General features: G+C 43.1%; 1 protein-coding gene across 1 annotated transcript in view; it reads left to right on the top strand.

Annotated features, from left to right (window-relative positions):
* SORL1 (sortilin related receptor 1) overlaps positions 1 to 24133 on the top strand; it is a 155031-nt gene that overhangs the window by 71281 nt on the left and 59617 nt on the right. Inside the window, exons 13-23 of the mRNA XM_077457755.1 lie at positions 5102 to 5280; positions 7642 to 7828; positions 8254 to 8382; positions 9709 to 9794; positions 11036 to 11208; positions 11523 to 11654; positions 15477 to 15568; positions 18406 to 18652; positions 18744 to 18882; positions 22071 to 22244; positions 22782 to 22895. Of these exons, the coding sequence (XP_077313881.1) occupies positions 5102 to 5280; positions 7642 to 7828; positions 8254 to 8382; positions 9709 to 9794; positions 11036 to 11208; positions 11523 to 11654; positions 15477 to 15568; positions 18406 to 18652; positions 18744 to 18882; positions 22071 to 22244; positions 22782 to 22895 (1652 nt within the window). The remainder of the gene's footprint in view (positions 1 to 5101; positions 5281 to 7641; positions 7829 to 8253; positions 8383 to 9708; positions 9795 to 11035; positions 11209 to 11522; positions 11655 to 15476; positions 15569 to 18405; positions 18653 to 18743; positions 18883 to 22070; positions 22245 to 22781; positions 22896 to 24133) is intronic.

The following is a 24133-nucleotide window of genomic DNA, read 5'->3' as shown; positions in this document are numbered from 1 at the left end:
TTTTTTTTGTCCGAAAAAAAACTGGATGTGCAGTCTATAAAATGTATGTCTTACATCAACTCAACGTTTGATTTTCGTTTAATTACTATGAAAAAAACGTACGAGCAAGACCATGAAATGAAAGAACCCATACAAAACTATTCAACGCATTACATCACTTCTAATTGTCGTACGAAAATTTTCGTATGGTGACTAACCTCTTCACTTTCAACATGAGACTAGTATGCAACAAAAAACAGATGAATGGTTGTCCGAAATGCTGATCGTGTGTACTAGTGTTCTAGTTCAGAGTAGTCAGCAGAGTTTGGACACTTAAAGGGTAACTCCATTTTTGTGGGAAAATACATTAGCAAAAAAAAAATATATAGCATATGCAATTGCGACTCAAGTTATATTGTGATTCAATTTTCAATCTGCAGCTCTGTAATTTTCTGTAAAATGCAATATGGCTACCTTGGGGTGTTTTTTGTGCAGAACGCCACTTTGAAAATGTAATTTCCTGCTTGTGATTGGCTCACTGATTTTTTTAAGAGGTCTACACTAAGATACAAATCAAATTGTTGGCATCTCCTGTAACAAAAATGTTTGGTGATACACCCAAATGGAAAGCACGTCTAAAGAGATGCAAACCTTGCCAATTTCCTCATTAGAGCCCTGCAGGTGCAGCAGCTGACCGATTATAAAACCACTTCCATACAGACTCACCCAGCACATGGACACAAACAAGCTTTTATGTCTTTAGACCAGAGGACTCAAACTGGCGGCCCTCCAGCTGTTGCTAAACTACAAGTCCCATGAGGCATTACAGGGCTGACAGTTACAAGCATGACTCCCACAGGCTGAGGCATGATGGGACTTGTAGTTTTGCAACAGCTGAAGGGCTTCCAGTTTGAGACCCCTGCTATAGACTAACAAAAGGTAGGGATCTTCAGCAACGTTTGTTAAAATCCTTGCAATGTGCATAGATCACCCAGACTGAGAATGTGTTCTCAACAAAAGTGGTGTTACTTGTTACGTCCAGAGAACTAAGGCCCCAAAAGTGAAATGAAGTTGGAGTAAACATGGAGGAGCATAGAAGGGTCTCTACTGGCTAATAAATGTAATGGGCACCCACTATTTTTTTTTTAAATATAAACTTCTAACAGTTTAAACAGAATGCAAGTTTACTTTAACACATTGACAACCACATCTTGTAGTAAAACCCTACTCCATGGCGGCTCCCTGTGCTTAAAGAATCCTTGGTAATACCGTTGTAAGCTAACAGCATGCACCTGTGCACACTGCTAGTTCAAGGACCACACTGTCACTGAGAACTTCAGGTCTCAGACTAGGAATCTGGAGCCAATTATCATGAGTTTCACTTGAGGTTTCTTTACAAGCAAATCTCTCCAGCCTGCAGATTTTGCTGTGCTGCGTTCTCTGCCCAAATGTACAGTGTTAAAAATAACCGTTTAAAGTGAATATCAAAGTAAAAGCAGCCAGACTATTGCAGGAGAGCAGCCCAGTCCTCCTCTTCTTCAATCCCCAGCTAGTGCTTCTGGGCCCTCCCTCCTGCCAAGTGCCCCCCACAGCATGCAGCTTGCTATGGGGGCAGCAACGCCACACCACTGCTGTGTGTCTGTTCAGACACTGAGCCATGAGTCAGTTCTTTAAAGCTGATCTCCAGCTTTATTTAATAGTCTTTTATGGTCATTACTTCATTACTAGATGTGCCCACTGTTTGTGATGTATATAGCTGAGGTTACATATAGCATATAGCGCTGAGTTTGCACACATCCTTAGGCAGAGAGCTGGGTGGATGATGTCAGGATCTCTGAGTCAATCATTCAGAGGTAGCTTTGTATTCCTTCATGTATACAAAGCTCTCTGGGAATGGCCGAGCAGTGTTCAGGCCGACTTGATTTTGTTCCAGGAGTGAGACTGGAAGTTCTCATCCCCTACTGGAACACAGTGCTGTATATACTGTATGTAGCTAAGGCCAAATACAGCTTATATAGTGCCACCTAGAAGGCACATCTAATAGTGAAGGCAATAGTTTGTTTGGACCAGGTTGATCCAAACAAACTATTTATCCCTTTTTACTGCCAACCGCCATAGGGATTAAGGTAGAATAGCACCACTTCCAGCTGGCCAAGTCCGTAATCCTCACAGTGACTGCATTCCATCTTCTGCTGTAAGCTCATGGTCACTGGTAGATTGGACTGTACAATTAGATCTCCCCCCATGCCACTCCGTCCCCGTTCTCGAACCCTTTCAGGACAATTCTCCCTTGGACACCTTTGTAGCGTTGTCAGCTTCCCCTCCTGTCCCTTCCGTCAGCTGTTAGCTGCTGCAGGAGGATCTGTTTCAGGATGGAGAGTGGGGAGGGAGGGGGGCATAAATGTCCTATTTCCTGGCCACTTCCTTTCCTGAACGACCATCATAGTGAGTGATCCATATCGATCACTCACTGTGTTCATTCTTAACTGAAGCATGGTGAACATTGCTTACTATACAATTCAGTTTGTGAATGTACAGTAAGCCTCTGCACGGAGTGATTCCTGTTCATTATGGGAAGCTGAGGGTGCATAAAAAGAAATGTAGGTATCTGTCTTCATTCCCTTTCTCTGTCTCAAAGGTGAGACCTTAGTGGTCTTAGACCCCTGATATTTCGCCAATGCCCCCAAAATTGTAAAAAACAAAACAAAAAACATAATTACAGGGTCATTCAAACATGACCCATACAGCAGAAATGGGTGGTTTGTTTGCTCCTGGAACAGCAGGTTACTCTCTGACCCCTTTCACAGTGGGGCGGTTCTGGCATCAGCGGTAAAGTGCCGCTACTTTTAGCGCCACTTTACTGCTGTTATATCGGTGCTTTTCGACTTCTAGTGGTATGCTTTTAACCCCTGCTAGTGGCTGAGGAAAGGGTTAATGATGCCAATGTTATGGCGCTGCCGAAACACTTTTCAGGCACTTCGGCAGCGCTGTACATTCATTTCAATAGGCGGGGCGTTTTGCGCCTAAAAAGCCGCTTTTTTTTAAGATCTGCAGCCGCAGGTCTTTGACAGGTGTGCCAACAAAGGCGAATGACCCTGAATACAAACTGTTTGCATTCGGGACCGCGCACCTAGATATGCCTGACAAATTAGGACCTGCGGCTGTGTTCACACAGCTTCTGTATCCCCATAGTGTAACATAGATTGCCTGCACACAGCTCCAGGCAACCCCAGCCATGTAAAAAAAAAACTTAATTCACACTGTACAGGTCACAGTGTCCATGTGAGTGAGCCACAAGACCTCATTTATACAGTGTTATATATTGACTCCATAAAGTTTTATCCTTTAGATTTAGAAGAAATGTCCTAAGTGTTGTTGCTTTTGTGTCCAGTACTGATTTTAGTGTGTTTGTGTTTTTTTATTTTATTTTTTTAAAGCAAAAATTAAGTTTTTATGCAGTTTTTATAAACATTTACGCAAATATTGGGGGACCTAAAAAAAAAAAAAAAAAAAAAAAAAAAAAGGAAAAAAAAATTGTGGCGCTTAATTCTACCCGTTCTTTGCTTATAGAAATAGTATAGTTTAGGGGTTTGTTTACAAAATCTGAAATATAAAAGGGAAAGATTGCAGAAATGGGCTTGCCATTTGCGTTTTAAAAGTGGTCTGACAGTGAAAGAGTTAACATTCACTAACAGCTGGAGGGCTTTAAGGCGTAGTTGTCTGTGTTTTGGACACATAGAGGTTGATTTACTAAAGGCTAATGGCACACTTTCTAAGTGAAATTGCACTCCTTTTCCCCAGAGCTTAGTAAATACGTTAAAACTCTGCTGATTTCCACCATCCAATCATGTGCAAGCAAAAATGTTCTTTGCACCTGATTGGGTATTCATTACAAAGTAAAGCTTTGCCACATTTTATATTTTAACAAGAGTACATCTGCACTTGCAAAGTGCCCAGTCTATTTCCCTTTAGCAAATCCACCCCATTAGTTTCTATGACTTCTGTTTATGAAATGTTTAAGCCGAGGGAGCGTTCGGCCTACTCCTGTTGTCCTGTCCCCTTTGCCTCCATGTTACTATAGTAGCCATAGGAAGCGAAGTTATAGAAGTTGGGTGTGACAGCTGATATGACTAGGAAGTGATACTCTATGCTGCATAGAGATCCAATGTCAGTTAGTTTGGCACGCTTTTCTTTCCTTCATTTCCTTGAGAATATCAAACCTAATTCTTGTAAAACCTAACCACCTAAATATCATGCAACACAGTACCTTTTTTTTTTTTTCCAGTGCACTGTTTTTTTTTTTTTTTTTTTTTGTTTTTTTTTTAGGGCCCCATAGACTTCAGTGGCAATACGTGAAAAAGTTTTTGCTGCAATTCTGGCAGAGTTTTGTGTATTCAATCTAGTCTCCTCTAACAAAAAAAATGCATGAACTATATCAAAAATGCATGTAAAAAATACAAACAAATGCCCATATTTGCTAAATGCAGTGAAACGATTAATACAAAAAAAAAATGGTTAGAACCAGAAAAACCTACATATGAAAGAATAGAATACATATATAAATGGAATATCTTAGTAGGGAAGAAGACCAGGTGGAAAGATTTGCAAGCATTTGGAAAAGATGGCTGGATTTCAAGAGAACTAGGAAATATACAGAGATATGTATAGAATAGAAGATTGCAGGATCGCAGGAGAGGTGATGGCTAGAGGGAGGAGGAAGGGTCGGGGGGAGATCGGCAAGGGGGAGAGGAAAAGGGTGCTGAGAAGGGATCGGGGAAGGGGTATGTGTTGATTGATAATCTGTTATCTACCTGTATACCATATGTAAAAGAAAGTTAAAATAATTGTTAAATACAAACAAATGCGATACAAAAATGCATGCAAAAAGTACAAGTGTGATCTAAGACCTGTCCCTACGGTCAGTGCTCTACTACATTTCGGGGATGTTTTGCTGCCAAGATACTTGTGTGCTGTAAGCAAAAGGCTAAAACCTAACAGTGGCCATTGCAACATGTTGCTGGAGTTGGGAGCTGTTTGTTTTGTGATAATGTGCTGCCCCCTGGAGGCAGAGAATGAACATGTCCTTCATACTGCATCATCAGTTGTCCTCTTTTCCCTCCAGGTATAGTACAAATGAGGGAGAAACATGGAAAACCTTCAACTTCTCAGACAGCCCACTGATTGTCTATGGATTGCTGACTGAACCCGGGGAGAAGAGCACAGTGTTCACCATCTTCGGGTCTTACATTGGAGGAGGACACAGCTGGGTCATATTGCAGGTCAACACAAGCGACGTCCTGGGTACAAACCTCATTTTATGAGCGCATTATGTCTCTGATCTGCTGGATTCTATTTAGGGGGGGAACAACTAATTTACATAATTGATTAGGAAAATAGTTGACAATTCTATATTTATTATCGATTAGTTGGCGTGCATACAGAATGCATTATTTCTTTACATATCCGGAAATACAGTGCAGCACACATACAGCTCAGAGCACCGTCCATACATGTCAGTAGGTACCTGTGAACGTGTGAGAAGTGATTTAAAGTCAGACTTTTTTTTTACCATAATGCTATCTATGCATTAAAAGAAGTATGACTTTCTTTCTTTCCCCCCATTTATACTTTTGTGGATGCAGCATCGGTCCCCCGACACCTTTGCACTGGGAACCGACAATCAAACATCGCAGATCGTTCGCTTTTCAGATTGCAAAGAGCTTTAGACTCAATCACAGCTCTCTGCTCATCTGCCTCTGTGCTCATTGGAGCGCTGAGCAGTGGAGGGGCGGGGAGTGGCCATCTCGGGGTCTCTGAGGCTCCTGAGAAGCTGAGACGGGTATCAGTCCAGGGACCTGGCAGATCCAGACTTTATTGTCGGGATGACGTGGTGTCTGGACTGAAATCCGTGATGTCAGCAGAGAGTGGACTTCAGCCTGCTCTCTACTGAAAACGGGTCACAGGAATGCAAAACGAATGGCATCCATGTGACCAAAAGGAGAAGCCCAGCCAAATGAGCTTTTTTAAAGCTACTTGTCGCCCACCCACTGTCATATGACGGCGGGACGGTGCAACTCTAGTTCTGGACGGACATCATATGACGTGATCGCCTTCCCGGCTTACCAGGGGGCGTGCACCCGCTGCGTCACTGGGGACCCAATGCGTGTGTCCACCGGCTGCGATGTCCGCCGGCCACCCGCGATTGCCCAGTGACAGAGCAGGACTGTGGATCTGTATGTGTAAACCCACAGATCCACATCCTGTCAGGTGAGAGGAGACTGATGGTGTGTTCCTTGTACAGAGGAACACCGATCGGTCTCCTCCCCTTGTGAGTCCCCTCCCCCTACAGTGAGAATCACTCCCTAGGTAACATAATTAACCCCTCGATTGCCCCTAGTATTAACACCTTCATTGCCAGTCACATTTATACAGTAATCAATGCATTTTTATAGCACGGATCGCTGTATAAATGTAAATGGTCCCAAAAATGTGGCAAGTGTCCGATATGTCCATCGCAATATTGCAGTCACGATAAAAATCGCAGGTCGCCTTTACTAGTAAAAAAAATAATAATAAAAATGCTATAAATCTATCCCCTATTTTGTAGACGCTGTAACTTTTGCGCAAATCAATCAATATACGCTTATATTTTTGGGGGAAAAAATGTAGAATTAAAAAAAAAAATTTGATATATATTATAGCAAAAAGTTAAAAATATTGTGTTAAAAAAAAAAAAAAAAAAAAAAAAAACTATTTTCACTCTTCTTTTGTTTATAGCGCAAGAAATAACTGCAGAGGTGATCAAATGACACTAAAAGAAAGCTCTATTTGTAGGAAAAAAATTATAAAAATTTCCATTGGGTACAGCGTTGCATGACCACGCAATTGTCGCGACAGCGCTGAAAGCTGAAAATTGGCCTGGGCAGGAAGGGGATATAAGTGCCCTGTGTTAAAGTGGCTAAGCAAAAAACGTTGTGATCCTCGCCCGTCCCATCCCATCTACTTACCTGATCTCGATCTAGCTCTGTACCTGGGAGCAGGGGGGGACGGAGCTAAGGCACAGTGTGTGTCAACAGAAGCACACTGTGGCTAAGGCTTGAGCCCACACGAGTACCACCATTGCAAGCCGTTTGCTATTGTGGCACTCCGAAGGCAGGAGGAGCCAGAAGCGCTGGTGAGGGACCCCAGAAGAAGAGGATCAGGGCAAGGCTTGCCATGAGGGCACTATGCAGGAGGGAGAGGCCTGGAGTGCCGGTGGGGGGTCCTGAGAAGGAGGATTGGGGCTGCTCAGTATAACATGTTAGGTAACCACTTGCCGACCACCTATCCTTGCTATAGAAATGAAAGGCATATATGGCGGTATCCAGTGGGGACTCGTTAAGAATCAGATTTTACAATGGTGTTGAACCCCTGCAGAGACACCGCTGCTTGGACACAGAAAACAAGGGACCTTCTTTGCAGCATGCCGATGGGAGACAGGCTTTTCTCCACAGGCTCTGGCTGTTTTTAATAAAAGCAAACCCCAAGACCCTGCACATCTCTTGTTTTGTTGCATCAGGAATGTCTTTATCTTAAAGTTCAGTTGGGATGTAATGAGTTGGTTTGTTATGATGCTCTGGAAATAGGCAGTTGCTAATCTTTGAAATTTTGTTTTTGTCTCAGGTGTGCCATGCGCAGAAAATGACTATAAATTGTGGTCGCCCTCCGATGAGCGAGGCAATGAGTGCTTATTAGGGAGAAAGACCGTTTTTAAGAGACGAACACCACATGCCACTTGCTTTAACGGGGAAGACTTTGATCGGCCAATTACATCTTCTAACTGCTCCTGTACTAGAAAAGATTTTGAATGGTACGTGGAATTATTTTCTTATGTTTTTGCCTGACCTGTGTGATGTGTTTACCCTGCCCACAAGAGTTTGGGTACCAGGAAAGCTGCCCTTTCTACTGTATATTGGCTATGGGCTCCACTCCATATCTAGTCTAGTACTGTTTATTTTTTTTATTTTTATTTTTTGTATCATTTGATTTTGTGTTGTATTTTTTAATTTCACAAATCCCCTGACCAGAAAGAGTTAAGCTTTTTCCTTCTTTTCCTTGCTTTGCATTGCCCAGTGTTGAGTTTAACACCAGGAGTTGGCTTGCAGGAAGAGTCAGGCACACAAATGACCTCATTATTGATGATTTTTGTCCAGACTAATCTTTTTCTTTTTTTATTTATAATTTTTTCACATTGTGGACTTTTGCCACTTTAACACATTATAATTTCCTCTGCAGTGATTACGGCTTTAAACTCAACCAAGACCTGAGATTGGAGAACTGTGTCCCTGATCCTGAATTTGCTGGGAAACTCTACCCCATCCCCTCACCCTGTCCTGTGGGCACCACGTACAAGAGGAGCAGAGGGTGAGTGCTTCTGGCATAACTGAGTCCCGCTCTGTTAGCTTCTGTTGTGGTAATGAGTCACCTGTAGCATTTCCTCCCTAGAACAGGTAAAGAAAAATCTAATCCTCACCTTTTTATAGGGACGTTTCACAAAAAAGTATACTTGCAGGCCTGCCAATCCAGCAGTGTTGTTTTGGGATATGGTGCTTCATCACAGCACACCCAGTCAAGTTCTGCCATCTTCTACTGGGCATTCCGGCTGTTTTGTGTAGCGGCCATGTGTCTGGGGGGCAGCTGCGAAAACTGTGAATAGACAGACGCCCATCTTCCCTGACAAAGTGTAGTTTGGGGTCTGAAGAAGGTGTTTTTCCACAAAGAATTAAAAAAATATTCAATTCTGTTAGAGGAGAGGGTGGGAGAATATTGATAAAAAGTGGATGGGGAGGGTAAAGTTTTGCTTTAATGTTGCACCACCCAGGCAACCCTTTAACCACGTGCTGCCTGCCCACAGTCAAATAATGGAGGAGTGGTGCTGCTCTTGTTTTGGGAGGATATATAATATATGATGTCCTATATAACATATGACGTCGTCCCAGATTATTTTTTTTTTTTAATAGTGCCAACAATTTACGCATTCCTTTTATATGCTGCTTGATGATGTATGCTGAAAGTCACTGGACCCCACATAAGAGACTAGAAAGTGGCATGCACTATTGATTCCAGTAAGCTTGCTCTAGAAAGAGATATAATATACAATACTTCAGCAGCCCAATGTACACTTCAAACTCGGCATGTCATTGGCTGCTCTGTTTTGTGTTTAACTGTTGCCCAGCATAGCCGTTCCTGATCTTGATGTGTCAATGTAGTTGTAAATCAGTTGTAGTTATTTCTATGATCATGTGTGGACCTGGAGCATAACCGGTGTCCCTGCCGGCATTCAGAAAGTAGGAGCAGGCGTCCGGCACCAATTCAGAAGTGTGGATATATGTGGGGTAAGACACTGCTAAAAGCTAACCCCGTGTTTTAGATGTGGATACGGCTGTGTAAGGCCTCAGCCACGCTCCCTTGATCTGTTTCAACCCACCTACCGGGGCTTGGGCACAGAGCTCTCTGACCAAGCCCCGTGGTTGGGGCAAAACATCAAGGGCATGACTGGAGTGGCGCTGCCTGAGGTCCTATACAGCCATATCCACATCTGAAGCACTGGGTCAGGTTTTTTTTTTTTGTTAAGCACAGTAGGTATTTTTATTCGCCTAACCTTTTTAGATTTGTGTTGTGTACATTCTATGATGCCAGGGAAACAATACAGCATTGCTGCACATTTTAACAGTTAAGTTCTTGCTTTAGTTATCGCAGGATTTCTGGAGACACATGTTCCGGGGGAGACGTGGAGGCCCGACTGGACGGAGAAGAGGTCCCCTGTCCTGTAGGAGGTAATTTGTCTAGATTGGCTAAAACTTGGATTTTACTGAGCCTGTGCAATTTGAGCATTTACAATCACTAGCCTACACTGATGAGACTCTAATTGGCAATCAGTGCATCATAGTGATTTCATCGCTGTACTAGTACTGCGGCTTCAGGTGATACTCTGGAGTGATTGCAAGTGAGCTTTGAACCAGCATATCCAACCTCAGTAAATCCTGTAGACCCAGAATCTCCAAACTATGTCCCTTTAGTTCAGGAACTACAATTCCCATCATGCCTAGTCATGTCTGTTTATGTCAGGGTTTTGCAATGCTTCATGGGACGTGTAGTTCCGCAACAACTGGAGGGCCGTAGTTTGGAGATCCCTGCTGTGAACCCAAACAGTCATAAGTCATCTGTGGGCCTCCCAGATGCATTAAAACTGACTGTTCTCTCTGTTCCTTGTGGCTTGTTGCACAATAAGTATTTATCACACAAATCCCATCCAGGTAAGCTGCATTAATAGCAAGGGTTTTAGTAAACTTACAGAATCTTGACCTTTATAAAACTGCTACATTAAATGGTTGGGTTTGCTTTTATTATTGCCTGGCGGTTCTGCTTTCATTATGATCTGACCAGTCTGTAATGAGAGGATCTAAAACTCTGACATCCACTGATGCATGCAGGAGACAGAAAATTGTATCGAAGATTTAATTCCTATGGCAGGGGATGCCTGTAATTTGACTTCAAGCACAAGGCTGACTTCTGGGAAAAGAAATTAAACTAATTGGATGAGCAGGAAAAGAGATTTCTGGGGTTTTTCACACACCGTGTACAGAACCACCACTGTTGCTCTGGTTGCGAAGCAACAGCACTGGATATTTGGGATGTTCTAGAAATCTGGATATAGATTGGATTGGGGATGTCATTTTTAATAACTGTACTGTAGATTAAGATTTGTCATATGGCCCTGCAGTCAGTAGTGGAAGTATTCATTTGTAAAGAGGCTATGACAGCGATCTCTAGCAGTCTCGTGTAGCATGTCCTCAGTCTCCAACTGTTGTCTATAGTGTGTTCCTAGTGTCTCCCCTAGAATGCTTGAGGTCTGTGACAGTCTTCTCTCATTTATTCTGAATTTTATGGCCTTTTGTCGCTTTCAGGCCTAAAGTTGATGCCTGCTACACCTTTAAGTTGACAGCCACAGACGTACACAGTTTTGCAAATGCAGAGTTTTCCTGTAACAATTTTGTTATTTTGTACCTTTTTAAAGAGGAGAACGAGTTCATCCTGTACGCCATGAGGAATGCCATTTACCGCTACGACCTGTCCTCTGGGGTCAGTGAGGAACTGCCGCTGAAGGGTCTGCGAGGTGCGGTGGCTTTGGATTTTGACTACGAAAGTAACTGCTTGTACTGGGCGGACGTCACGCTGGATGTCATTCAGGTGTGTATCAGCTATGTCTGAAATTTGGTCTTTGGGAGGGTAGGGAGAAACAGTATGCCCAGAAAGAGAGGAAATGGCAGGAACTTTTTGCTGGAAAAACATTTCAAACCAGATTGCGTGGCTGATTCTGGCTGGTTACAAGCCTTTTTCTGATACTCCATGTGACCAAATTATTTCAAACTTTTACAGTCGGACTCTACAAAATGTTGGCTTGAATGTGTCCACCAGAATTATTACTAAGATGATCTACCCTGAATTGACCCCCGAAAACATTTTAATTGAGCTAATGCTGTGTGTGTTTTGTCTCCTTGTAGCGTCTGTGTCTAAATGGCAGCTCGGGGCAGGAAGTCCTTGTTCGAGTCGGATTGGAAACCGTAGAATCCCTGGCATTCGACCCAATCAGTCACTTACTTTATTGGGTTGATGCTGGCAATAAGAAAATCGAAGTACGCTAATGTCTGTCTGTCTTTTTTTTTTTTTTTTTTTGGAATAAAGCAGGGATTTCATGAACAATTAGAATATGAATGATCACACCTATATAAGCTTGTTAGACTTTCCATTCTGAAACCATGGCCATTAACCTCCCTGGTGGTATGATTAGTTCTGGTTTTAGGTGCTGAAAGCGGTACAATTATTTTGCATGGAAATTTGGTGTTTTATATTGTAGGCCTGTAATTCTTAGGAATAACTCTCTTAAATCTGTTCAAACCAGAGTCTAGCAGACATCCCGGGTATGATAAAATTTATAATATAATAATGATAAATAATAAAAATTAATCAATAATGTAATCAAATCCAAAGACACTGAAATTTGCTCCTATGTAGAATTGTTGCTGTCATTAGATTTTGTGATTTTTTTTTGATAAGGAATTTCCCCACAAATCGCTATCGCTCAATTCTGCAAGTGATTATAATTTATTATCACTGTTTTCTAGTTGGTCTAAAATCACTTTTGACATAAAGGGACAGTTTTTGGTTGCTATGGACAATCTCCAAATTCCAGGCAGAAAAAAAAAGTATATTATAAAAGTGCATGCAGGGCACTGCACAGACCACTAGGGACAAAGGGGGTGTGTATTTTTTTTATACAGTACTGTAATCTGTAAGATTACAGTGTACTGTATATGTACTGTGTTTTAACTTTTTTGAATTTGGCGCCGTTCTCCGCTCTCGTGCGTCGTAACGTCGCAGGGAACGGAGCTCAGTGGCACTCTGGCACTGTGTGAATCGAGCGGAGGACAGCTCGCACACAGAGCGTGGAGGACATCGCTGGATCCAGGGGACAAGGTAAGTAACTTCTCCCTGTATCCAGCGATGCGATCCCGAGCCTGGCTCGGTTACCGCTCGTGGTACTGAAATCCCAGCATGAGCCAGACTCGGGATCACCGCTAGGGAGGTTAATATAAAGTGTCCCCCCTCCCCAATAACCCTTCATTTTCTTGGAAGGCTTGCCACAAGATTTTTAATTTTTATCTGTTTTTTGAAATTATACAAAGTATGGAAATAACTTCACAGCAAGTTGTAGAAACTTTACAAAGGACCTCAATAAAATAATGGGGTAGGCACGTACATGATAAATGAGGTTTAAGGTCGAAAAATCTAAAGTAATGCACTTGAGGGCTAAAAATATGAATGCAAGTTACTAGGAGGAGAACCTCCTGGGGGAATCCAAGATAAAGATCTGGGGGTCCTAGTAGATGACAGACTCAGCAAGCAAAGCTAGGAGAATATTAGCATGCATAAATAAAAAAAACTAATTTACTCCGGAGATAAAACGATAATCCTGCCACTTTATAAAACTTTGGTTCGGCCACATCTGGTGTATTCCGTCCAGTTCTGGTCGCAAGTTCACAGGAGGGATGTGCTGGGACTGGAGAGAGTTCAGAGAAAGGCACAAAAGTTAAAAAGGGGATTGGAGGACCTCAGTTATGAGTAACGACTGCAAGCACTAAACTTATTCTCGCTTGAGAAGAGATATGATGGCAATATACACATCTCAAGGGCGAATCTGGCATAGAGAATAAACTATTCAGTCTCAGGGAGTGTAAGAACACAGGCTGCTAAATTAAACTGGAGGAGAAGCTCTTTAACCTTAAACTACATAGGGCATTTCACTGTTAGGGATGTAAGGATGTGGAACTCTCTTCCACAATCTGTGGTGTCAGCAGGAAGTATTGATAGTTTTAAAAAAACTCTTGGACTCGTATCTTAGTGAGCACAGTATACATGGATATGGGAAATAATTCTGAACACACGCCTACACAGGTTGAAATAGATGGACTGGTGTCTTTATTCAGCCTTGCCAACTATGTAAAACATGAACATGAACATGAACAATGAACGCATGAACAAGATTCGTAACATTCCAATGAAGCGCAAACATATTGGGGGAGAGCACTTACCCAACCCACACATACAGGTAATCGGGTATATCCTGGCCACAGAGAACATGAACAAACGAGTCATCATTCGTATGAGTAAGAAAATAAATCCTCGATCCATAACATAAAGTATATACTGGGTGTAACTTTCCCACAAGATTTTAGAGAGTGGGGGATTTGTGCCCATTTGTGAGGTCCAGGTACTGATGTTGGATGAGAAGATCTGGCTCACAATCTGCATTCCCACTCATCCCAAAGGTGTTCAGTAGGGTTGAGATCAGGGCTTGTACAGGTCACTTGAGTTCCTCTACACCAGTGATGGTGAACCTTGGCACCCCAGATGTTTTGGAACTACATTTCCCATGATGCTCATGCACTCTGCAGTGTAGGTGAGCATCATGGGAAATGTAGTTCCAAAACATCTGGGGTGCCAAGGTTCTCCATCACTGCTCTACACTGAACTCCACAAACCATGTTTATATGGAACTGGCTTTGTACACAGGGGCATAGGCATGTTAAGACAGAAAAGCGCATTTTATAGAACTTTTACCACAAGGCTGGAAGAGCACAAATGTCTAAACTGTCTTTGTATGCTGTAGCATTCGCAGTACCCTTCACTGGAAATGCTTGATCTCAAGATTTTGGAGGGGGGGGGGGGCACTTTTGGTCATATAGTATAAAATATAAATAGTCAAAAATCCACAGTGAGAAGTTTTTAGTAATAATGGGAATAACTTTTTGCAGTTTTAAATATTTAAAGTGGGGTACCCCCTAAAAAAAAAAAAATTAAAAGTCAGCAGCTACAAATACTGCAGCTGCTGGCTTTTAATAATCGGACACTTACCTGCCCCAGGGTCCAGCGATGCGGGGGAACGAAGCCCCCCCCTCGCTCCCCGTTCCGCTCGCGGCGCCGTCATGCATACTGTGGGCACCCGGCTGTGGCTTCACAGCCGGGCACCCACTGCGCATGCGCGAGCGGCGCAGGGCGCCGTGATACACCGTACAGTCACCTGGGACACATGACAGGTCCCAGGTGAATGTGCGGCGCGAGGGGAAGTGATGTCACCAGCCCGGGCAATGAAGAAGGCAGACTACGAGGGACCCCCTAGCAACCGGTATTTAGAGGTGAGTAAAAAATTTTTTTTTTGCCAATTATTTTTTTTTGATTTTTTTTTTAAGAATTTTAAGTAGTTTTATTTTTTTGGTGGCAACACCACTTTAAAGATTTTATTGAACATACAAAAAAAAAAATATATTGTGTGTGTGTGTGTGTGTGTGTGTGTGTGTGTGTGTGTATATATATATAATATGTATTAGATAGGGATGAACAAAGCCAGTGTATTTCCCTGGTGGTTAGAAGCTAAAACCCATAGGAGTCCTGCTTTAGGCCCCTTTCACACTGGGGTGTTTTTCAGGCGTTAAATCGCCTGAAAGAAGCTGAGGCGCTGCGTAGGCAGGGCGTCAAAAAAAAAAAGAAGTTCTGCAAGCAGCTTCTTTGCAGCGCTTTTGAAGCAGTGAATACACCGCTCCTAAAGCGCCTCTTCCCATTGAAATCAATGGGAAGCGCCTGCAAAGCGCTTTTGGCAGTGGCACTTTTAACCCTTTAGCCACTAGCGGGGGTTAAAAGCGCCCCAATAGCGCTCGAAAAACACTGGTAAAGCACCACTAGTTTTAGCAGTGTTTTATCGGGTGCTGGCAGTGTGAAAGGGCTCTTAGTTTCTATCACCAATGTTTCATTACACCTGTGCAGTTGTAAAAATGTGCCCTTTAGTCCCACCCTGCTGTTGTCTACATCAGTGTATTATTTGGTCCTTCAGCTATAACTGCACCAAAATGATAATGAGGGTCTATATGCATACAACTGTTGAGATTATTTTTTGTTTGCAGGTTGCCAATCCAGATGGGGACTTGCGGCTGACTATTGTCAACTCCTCCGTATTGGAAAGGCCTAGAGCTCTTGCTTTGGTTCCCCAGGAAGGGTGAGTCACTGCCTACCGATAACACAAAAGTATTTGGAATTTTTTTTTGGGTGTTCTAATGGGTGAGCAACTTTTTGGACATTTCTGGGTTGATTTACTAAAAGTGGAGAGTGCAAAATCTGGTGTAGCTGTGCATGGTAGCCAACTAACCTCAGCTTGTTCAATCAAGATTTAACCACTTTAAGACCGGCCTATTTTTCAGATTTGTTTACAAGTTAAAATCTTTTTTTTTTTTTTTGCTAGAAAATTACTTGGAACCCCCAAACATATATGTAAAAATTCTTACACCCTAGAGAATAAAATGGCGGCCGTTGAAATACTTTCTGTCACACACCGTATTTGCGCAGTGGTCTTAATTGCCTTTTTTTGGAAAAAATACACTTTTGAATAAAAAAAATAAAAAGCCCAATTTTATTTTTTTTGTATATTGTGAAAGATGTTACGCCAAGTAAATTGATACCCAACATGTCATGCTTCAAAAGTGCGCCGCTCATGGAATGGCGACAAACTTTTATCCTTAATCTCCATATGCGAAGTTGAAAAAATTCTACAGGTTGCATATTTTGAGTTAGAGGAGGTCTAGGGCTAGAATTATTGCTCCCGCTCTACCGATTCCAGTGATACCTCATATGTGTGGTTTGAACACAGTTTTCGTATGCGGGTGCTAGTCATGTATGTGTTTGGTCCTGTACACGAGCTGGGGGGAAGGGGTGAGGGGGTTCATTTTTATTTCACTTTTTTCCTTTATTTTACTTTTTAATTTTAAATTGTCCGTTTAAAAAAAAATGGCACTTTTATTCCTGTTACAAGGAATGTAATAATCCCTTGTAATAGAAAAAAGCATGACAGGACCTCTTAAATATGAGATCTGGGGTCAAAAAGACCTCCTGCCACCGATAAAACTGATCTCGCTGTGAATCCGCCGCAGTGACCGCTTTTATCCGAAAGCGGACTGCCTGCTGAAAAAGTGGATACCGGGCTAGCTGCCCTTAACGATATTCCACTTCAAAGTACCGCTGTATAATGATGGCGGGAGGTCCGGAAGTGGTTAACAATAAAACCTGGAAGCTGATTGGTTTCCAATGCAGACCTGCACCAGATTCTGCACTTTGCAGTTTTAGTAAATGACCCCCTTCCTGTCTAAATGTTCTCGATTTAGCATCTCCTTTCCATCAGAAACCTATGCAAAAGGATGACAACCAACAGGCAATTTAGGGCGCATTGCTAGCCTATATCAGGAAGTGCCTGAACAAGAATATTCATGGCAGGATCATCAGATTTTTATTTGAGATTTGCAGATTTAAAAAATAAAAAATTTAGGATGGTGTAACCATACAGGTTATGCCGAGAAGGGATTTCTTAGAACAGAAAATATTCTCTTGTATTCTATTATATATATTCCAAAAATAGAGTATTATTATTTTGGTTCAATGTGCCTATTATGACCTAATATATTAGCCACTTAAGCCCCGGACCAATTTGCAGCCAAAGGACCAAGCCCCTTTGTGATTCGGCACGGCGTTGCTTTAATTGACAATTGCGCCGTCATGCGACGTGGCTCCCAAACAAAATTGGCGTTCCTTTTTTTCCCACAAATAGAGATTTATTTTGGTGGTATTTGATCAATTCTGCAGTTTTTATTTCTTGCGCTATAAACAAAAATAGAGCAACAATTTTGAAAAAAATGCATTTTTTACTTTTTGCTATAAAAAATATCCTCCAAAAATATATAAAAGTTATTTTTTTTTTTTTAGGCCGATACGTATTCTTCTACTTGTTTTTGGTAAAAATAATCGCAATTAGCGATTGGTTTGCGAAAAAGTAATAGCGTTTACAAAATAGGGGATAGTTTTATGGTATTTTTATTAACTTTTTTTTTTTTTACTAGTAATGACGGCGATCTGCGATTTTTATTATGACTGCGACATTATGGCAGACACATGGGACGTTTTTGACATATTTTGGGACCATTGTCCTTTATACAGCAATCAGTGCTATTTAAAGAGGAAGTAAACCCTGATGAGTTTACTTCCTCTTTCATTCCCTGCAAAGGTAAAGCATAATGGACTACTATGCATCGCATAGTAGTCCGTTATGTGTCCCTTACCTGACACAGGAGCCAGCGAAGTCACCGCTGTCCCCTGTAGTCCAGCGCATCCATCTTCTCAGTGGGTCTCGCCGCTCCGCCGATGTCATTCGGCGACGCCGCGATGCTGTCACTCCCGCGCATGCGCACGGGAGCCGCCACCCGCGGCATTTTGCCGTTGACGGCGGCGTGCTCAGTACGCCTGCGCGCCGCTGTCTACGGCGCATGCGCCGTAGACAGCGGTACCTGTCTTTCGGCAAATATCCCCTAAACCGTGTAGGTTTAGGAGATATTTCTTGACCTACAGGTAAGCCTAGATTAAGGCTTACCTGTAGGTCAAAGTGTGTTGTAAGGATTTGCAACCACTTTAAATGCACTGATTCCTGTGTAAATCACACTGGCAGTGAAGGAGTTAACCACTAGGGCGCAGTTTAGGGGTTATGTATGACGTCATGTGTTTTTTTTTTTTTTTTTTTATTGTAGGGGGGTGTGGTCTGGCATGTGATGTCACTGATCGTCTTTCCCTATAACAGGGAACAGACGATCGGTGACAGCCACAGTAGGAAGCACGGGGAGAGGTTTGTTTACACAGACCTCTCCTCGTTCTTCAGCTCTGTGACCCGATCGGGTGGAATGAGTGTATATACCTTTTTGGTATGTTAACATTTTAAAGCTTATATGACATTTTTAGTGATTGAGTTTACATCTAGAGAAGGAAATCTGCACTATGCCAACATGCTGTTGCTTCCAGGTTGATGTTTTGGACAGACTGGGGTGACGAGCGACATGGCATCTACAAGAGTGAGATGGATGGTTCCTCGGTGAACCATCTGGTCTTTGATGGCATTAAATGGCCCAATGGTATTTCCGTGGATGAAAATTGGATCTATTGGACTGAGGCTTACATGGATCGGATAGAGAGGATAGATTTCAATGGACAGCAGAGAATGGTGATCCTAGACAGCCTACCCCATCCTTATGCCATAGCTGTGTTTAAGGTAAGAGCATGAAATAGATTTGTTCCCGCCTCACTCACCTACGTCACACACACAACAGCCTTTTCTATTAATCTGTCTCTCCTGATCACAGAATCAGATCTACTGGGATGACTGGTCCCAGCTGAGCATCTTCAGGGCTTCCAAGTACAATGGAGCTCAGTCAGAGGTTCTGATTGGCCGGTTGTCTGGAGTCATGGACATGAAAATATTCTACAAAGGAAAATGGAACGGTAATCTGACACATATGGATCTCTTATAAGGGTCATTGGTTACAGTTTCAGCGTGTGTGTGTGCGTTGCTGTTTTTTTTTTCGGGTGGGAGGGAATTTATTTTACACTATATTGTCAAAAGTATTGGGTGCATGAACTTTAAAGTGTAAGACCTCTTTTATACTGAGGCAGTTTTCAGGCGTTTTAGCGCTAGAAATAGCCTCCCATGCTCTGCCATGGGTGCTTTTATGCTTGCAGGATGTTCGGAAAAGTCCTGCAAGCATCATCTTTGGGGGGGGGTTGGGAGCTCTGTATACAGCATTCCCAAACCTCCCCTGCCCATGGCATTGAATAGGCAGTGCTTCTGAAGTGCCTGAAAAGCGATTCGGAAGCGCCGCAACACGGGGTATTTTAACCCTTTTTTAGCACGAACAGCTGGCACGTTTATTGTGAAAGCAACCTTACACTAAAATCCCTGCATCTACAGACATCCACGATCTAACGCTAACCTATCTAGCCCTGTAAAGAAGAAGAAATCCGTATACATTCCTTTCTTGAACCCGATCCGGTTTCCAGTGGCAGAAGCTTTGCAGAGGACACACCTTACAACAGCTGTGAAATTAATGGGGAGTGACGTCACCCATAGACTTACTATTCCGCTGTGTCCTCTGCACCCACCTACATGGCAAAGCCGCGGCTGACGGCTCAGAGTGGGATGGACCGGATTGGCTTAAAAAAAAAATGTTAGATCGTGGGTGTCTGTAGATGCAGGGATTTCTACTTTAATGGCATCCCAGTCTTAGTCCGTAGGGTTCAATATTGAGCTGGTCCACCCTTTGCAGCTATAACAGCTTCAGCTCTTCTGGGAAGGCCGTCCACAAGGTTTAGGAGTGTGTCAATTGCAGGGGTCTCAAATTGGTGGCCCTCTAGCTGTTGCGAAACTTCATCATGTGAAGTCCCATCATGCCTGTGGGAGTCATGCGTGTCACTGTCTGCCTTGCAATGCCTCATGGGACTTGTAGTTTTACAACAGCTGGAGGGTTGCCAGTTTGAGACCCCTGGTCTATGGGAATGTTTGACCATTCCTCCAGAAGCGCAGTTGTGAGGTCAGGCACTGATGTTGGACAAGAAGGCTTGGCTCAGTCTCCGCTCCCAAAGGTGTTCTATCAGGTTGAGTTCATCCCAAACTCCCTAATCCATGTCTTTATGGACCTTGCTTTGTGCACTGGTCCAAATAATTTGGTGGAGGGGGGATTATGGTGTGGGTTTGCTTTTCAGGGGTTGGACTTGGCCCCTTAGTTCCAGTGAAGGTAAATCTTAAGGCGTCGGCATACCAAGACATTTTGGACAATTTCATGCTCCCAACTTTGTGGGAATAGTTTGGGGATGGCCCCTTCCTGTTCCAACATGACTGCTCACCAGTGCACAAAGCAAGGTCCATAAAGACATGGATGAGCAAGTTTGGGGTGGAGGAACTTGACTGACCTCAACCTAATAAAACCCCTTTAGGATGAATTGGAGCGGGGACTGCGAGCCAGGCCTTCTCGTCCAACATCAGTGCCTGACCTCACTAATGCGCTCCTGGAAAAAAATGGTCAAACATTCCCATAGAGACACTCCTAAACCTTGTGGACAGCCTTCCCAGAAGAGTTGAAGCTGTTATAGCTGCAAAGGGTGGGCCAACTCAATATTGAGCCCTACGGACTAAGACTGGGATGCCATTAAAGTTCATGTGCGTGTAAAGGCAGTTGTCAAAATACTTTTGACAATATAGTGTATCTCCACTAATTACGTTGTAAGTACACACTGGTGCCACAAGGGGGCTCTTCGTACAGTAGTGAGTCTAAAAATGTTTTTTTGTTACAGACATTTAGATAGCGCCAACAATGTATGAAGCTCTTTACATACTCTGCATTCACATCAGTCCCCGCCACTGAGGCACCGTGCTACCCGAGTGCTGAGTTGGTACATTATGTTTTGAACACTATTTCCGGTCTATCTTGCTTCATCAGTCTTTTATCAGTCCCCAAAACTCTGATCAAGAGTGCATTTAGAAGCCCTCATAATGTGATGACTTGCAACAAAAAGTGTGGCACTCTTATTCTCCTGAGGTTTTTATTTTTTCCTGATTCCTCTGGGGAGATATTTCCTTGCCTACTTTTCCAGTGACACCGGTAGAAGAAATATATATGGTTGTCACCTGGACAGGATGGCACTGACAACAATAAGAACACCATAGGTTTGAGTTCTTCCTCGCTCTTTTTATATAAATCTCATTGCGTCCCGGTTGGGTAGCTTCTCCTAGATTAAATTAGGGAAAAAAAGCCGAAAGCTGACCATAGACTGTTCCTGCTGAACCGGCCGAGATTTGAACCATCATGGTCAGGCTGAACGTACCCAAGTTGTTTGATCTACAAGTGATCCTGCAACTGCATCTCAGGGAGTGCGTGACAGAGTATTCTGGGAGCTGTAATATCACCCATAGGCTCCCATAACCCAGCCATTGTCAGCACCCCCTCCTCTCCCCTGCAGCAGCACTTGCTGACACAAGAGCCGAAGATGCAGGACCATGCGACTAGATCAGGTTAAGTATACATAAAAAAATAAATATATATAATATATATTATATAAAAAAATAATTTTATATATATATATTATTGCAGTTAATTGTCTCGCAAAACGAGCAGGTTTCAAACCGCATTTGATTTAGCCAGAGATGTGGGGGCACCAGTGACATTCAGAAACACTCCGTTCCTAAGTGTCTCCAGCGACAACCCACCCCCCACTTCTGGCCCCATGTGCATACAATCAATAGAAGGCACTGTGGAACTAATGTTCTGAGTTTCCTTTGACTCCTATGGGGAAACTCACTTTGATATGAGTGTGTGTGTATATATGTATGTATGTATGTGTATATATATATATATATATATATAGATAGATAGATATATATATATATATACACACACACACACACACACACACACACACACACACAGTAGTTAGGCTTTTCTTCCACTTTTAGTCCGTATTTGGGAGGGAGGGGGGATATAAAGTGTTTAAGGAGCAAGGTCAAATGGTGAACTGTTCAATGTGCTTTGACTTGGCTTTGTGGTTGTGTCCAAGTTGCAATAAAGATTTTTGAAGCAATGAAAAAGGATGGATGTGCAGCTTTCTTTGTTTGAATTAGTCTCTTGTTTCCTGTACAGGTGAGAATGCCTGCTCCTCCAGTCCCTGCAGCCTGCTGTGCCTGCCCAAACAAAACAAAGGCCGAGTATGTCGATGTCCAGATGGAGGGAAAGAGCAGACGTCACCTAGCGGGGAGGTGCAGTGTGACTGCCCACATGGGTACCAGCTGAAAAACAGAACCTGTGTCAAGATCGGTGAGTTCTGTGTGGTTGAAAAGAAACCGCCAATCCCCAACCACATAACTGTATTGGTTATGTGTTCATTTAGACCCCTTTCAAACTGAGGCCGCGCTTCGGCATTGAAGCGGCCCTTTACCATCGTTTTAGCTGTGCTTTTCGGGCACTAGCTGTGTGGTAGCCAAACAATGCTTTAAAAGCACCCATGTTACGGTTCTGTCGAATCGCTTTGCAAGCGCTTTGGCAGTGCTGTCCATTCATTTAATTGGGCAGGGCGTTTTGGAGTGGTGTATACACCGCACCCAAATCGCCCCAAAGAGGCTGTTCGTAGTACTTTTTTTTTTTTTTTCTTTGTTTTTATCGTCCTGTAAGTGTACCACCCCAGTGTGAAAGCACTCAGGTTTTCACACTGGGGAGGTATGAGAAGCGCTTATCTGTCGCTTTTACGGGTGCTATTTTTAGTGCTAAAATGCCCGAAAAGCTCCCCAGTGTGAAGGGTCTTAAAGCTGCAGTGGGAGTTGTAACTGATATGATGTTATGTTTCTTCCCCTCCAGAGAACAAGTGCCTGCCCAGCCAGTACCGCTGCAGTAATGGAAACTGTATCAGCAGCATCTGGCAGTGTGACAATGACAACGACTGTGGAGACATGAGTGACGAGAGAGACTGCCGTAAGTTACCTCCACGTAATCTTACTGCTCAAGTGGGAGGTTCTGGACTGTGAGTTCTTTCTTTTGCACCGTACTGCCAGTCTGGCAAGTTTCATGTACTGGGAGAAGGAGGGGGAAGTTTTTTTAATCATCTTGACGGAAACCTCAGCAGTGTGCTGAAGCTTCTTCCAATCGGCATGCATGGGTGGCACAGAAAGCTGTAGAGCTGCAGTGGGAAAAAGTGGTGTTATCTCTGTGGCTATGCGATATAACAGGCATGTGAATCACAAGACTAGCTAAGCAGAATTGCCCATTGCAGGTCATGCCTTTTATATCCCTGTTGAATATACACTGTCCTCCATGGTTGCAGAACCATCCTGTATAGATAGTCTGACGGAACCCGGACACCCCAACTGGGTATCTCCGCCAAGACGTTGCTTCCCAAGCTCTGGAACATGAGATCAGTGAATCTGGCTTTAGTTACCCCAAGAACTAGGCAACACCAGTTTTGGAGTAAACAAGAATAAGAACTGCGTTATTTGAAATCTCACACAAAATATATACACCAGGAGGTCACCCCCCGATCATATTACCCTAACAATACAACTGTAACCAGAAACAGATTTAACTAGTCATTTAAACCAGCCTAGGTGCCTAGACTATTCAGCCTCTACAACAAAGAATACAAAGAGCACATTATTACAAGTATAAGCACAGCCCACAAGGATAGTGTTCTAGTAGACAATATCTGAGTTATTTGGCACAAATAGCAATGGGTGAAAGACCCTCTGGAGGCACACTAGCCCCACTTGAAATAAACACATTATAGCAGACAACCCCAGACAGGTGGCTTGCTGATGAGATCTGTGATGAGTCCCACAGTGTGGAGCAGTCCTTGCTGGAAGGGTGGCATGTAGGCCCTTAACATGGATCCCAGAGTCTGTGCGTCTAGGGGAGACATGGAGTATAATCCAAAGTAACATCACTCCATGGATCCCCCAGGCATACGCCTCACAAAGAGTAATGTTCCCTTAAAAGCCAGGGCCCATAGTCGGTAGTCAAGAGGCTAGCATTCAATCCCTCCAAAAGTCTCTGTCCTGGGTAAGTCTATCACAGATAGTAGCCCTGGTATTAACATCAACTGTGTCAGTGTGCCCCCAGGATTTGTTATTGTTTCCGGAGAAAGTAGACACTATGAATAGAACCAATTTCGTTACCATGTTTAACGGACAATCTGGAAAAAATAGGGCAAATCTTTG

Source organism: Lithobates pipiens, unplaced genomic scaffold (genome assembly GCF_037356315.1).
Source record: "Lithobates pipiens isolate NorthernLeopardFrog02 unplaced genomic scaffold, aLitPip1_a1.2 Scaffold_27, whole genome shotgun sequence".
Classification (NCBI taxonomy): domain Eukaryota; kingdom Metazoa; phylum Chordata; class Amphibia; order Anura; family Ranidae; genus Lithobates; species Lithobates pipiens.
Note: the sequence above shows the minus strand (reverse complement) of the source record. Positions and strands in the feature narration are given on the sequence as shown.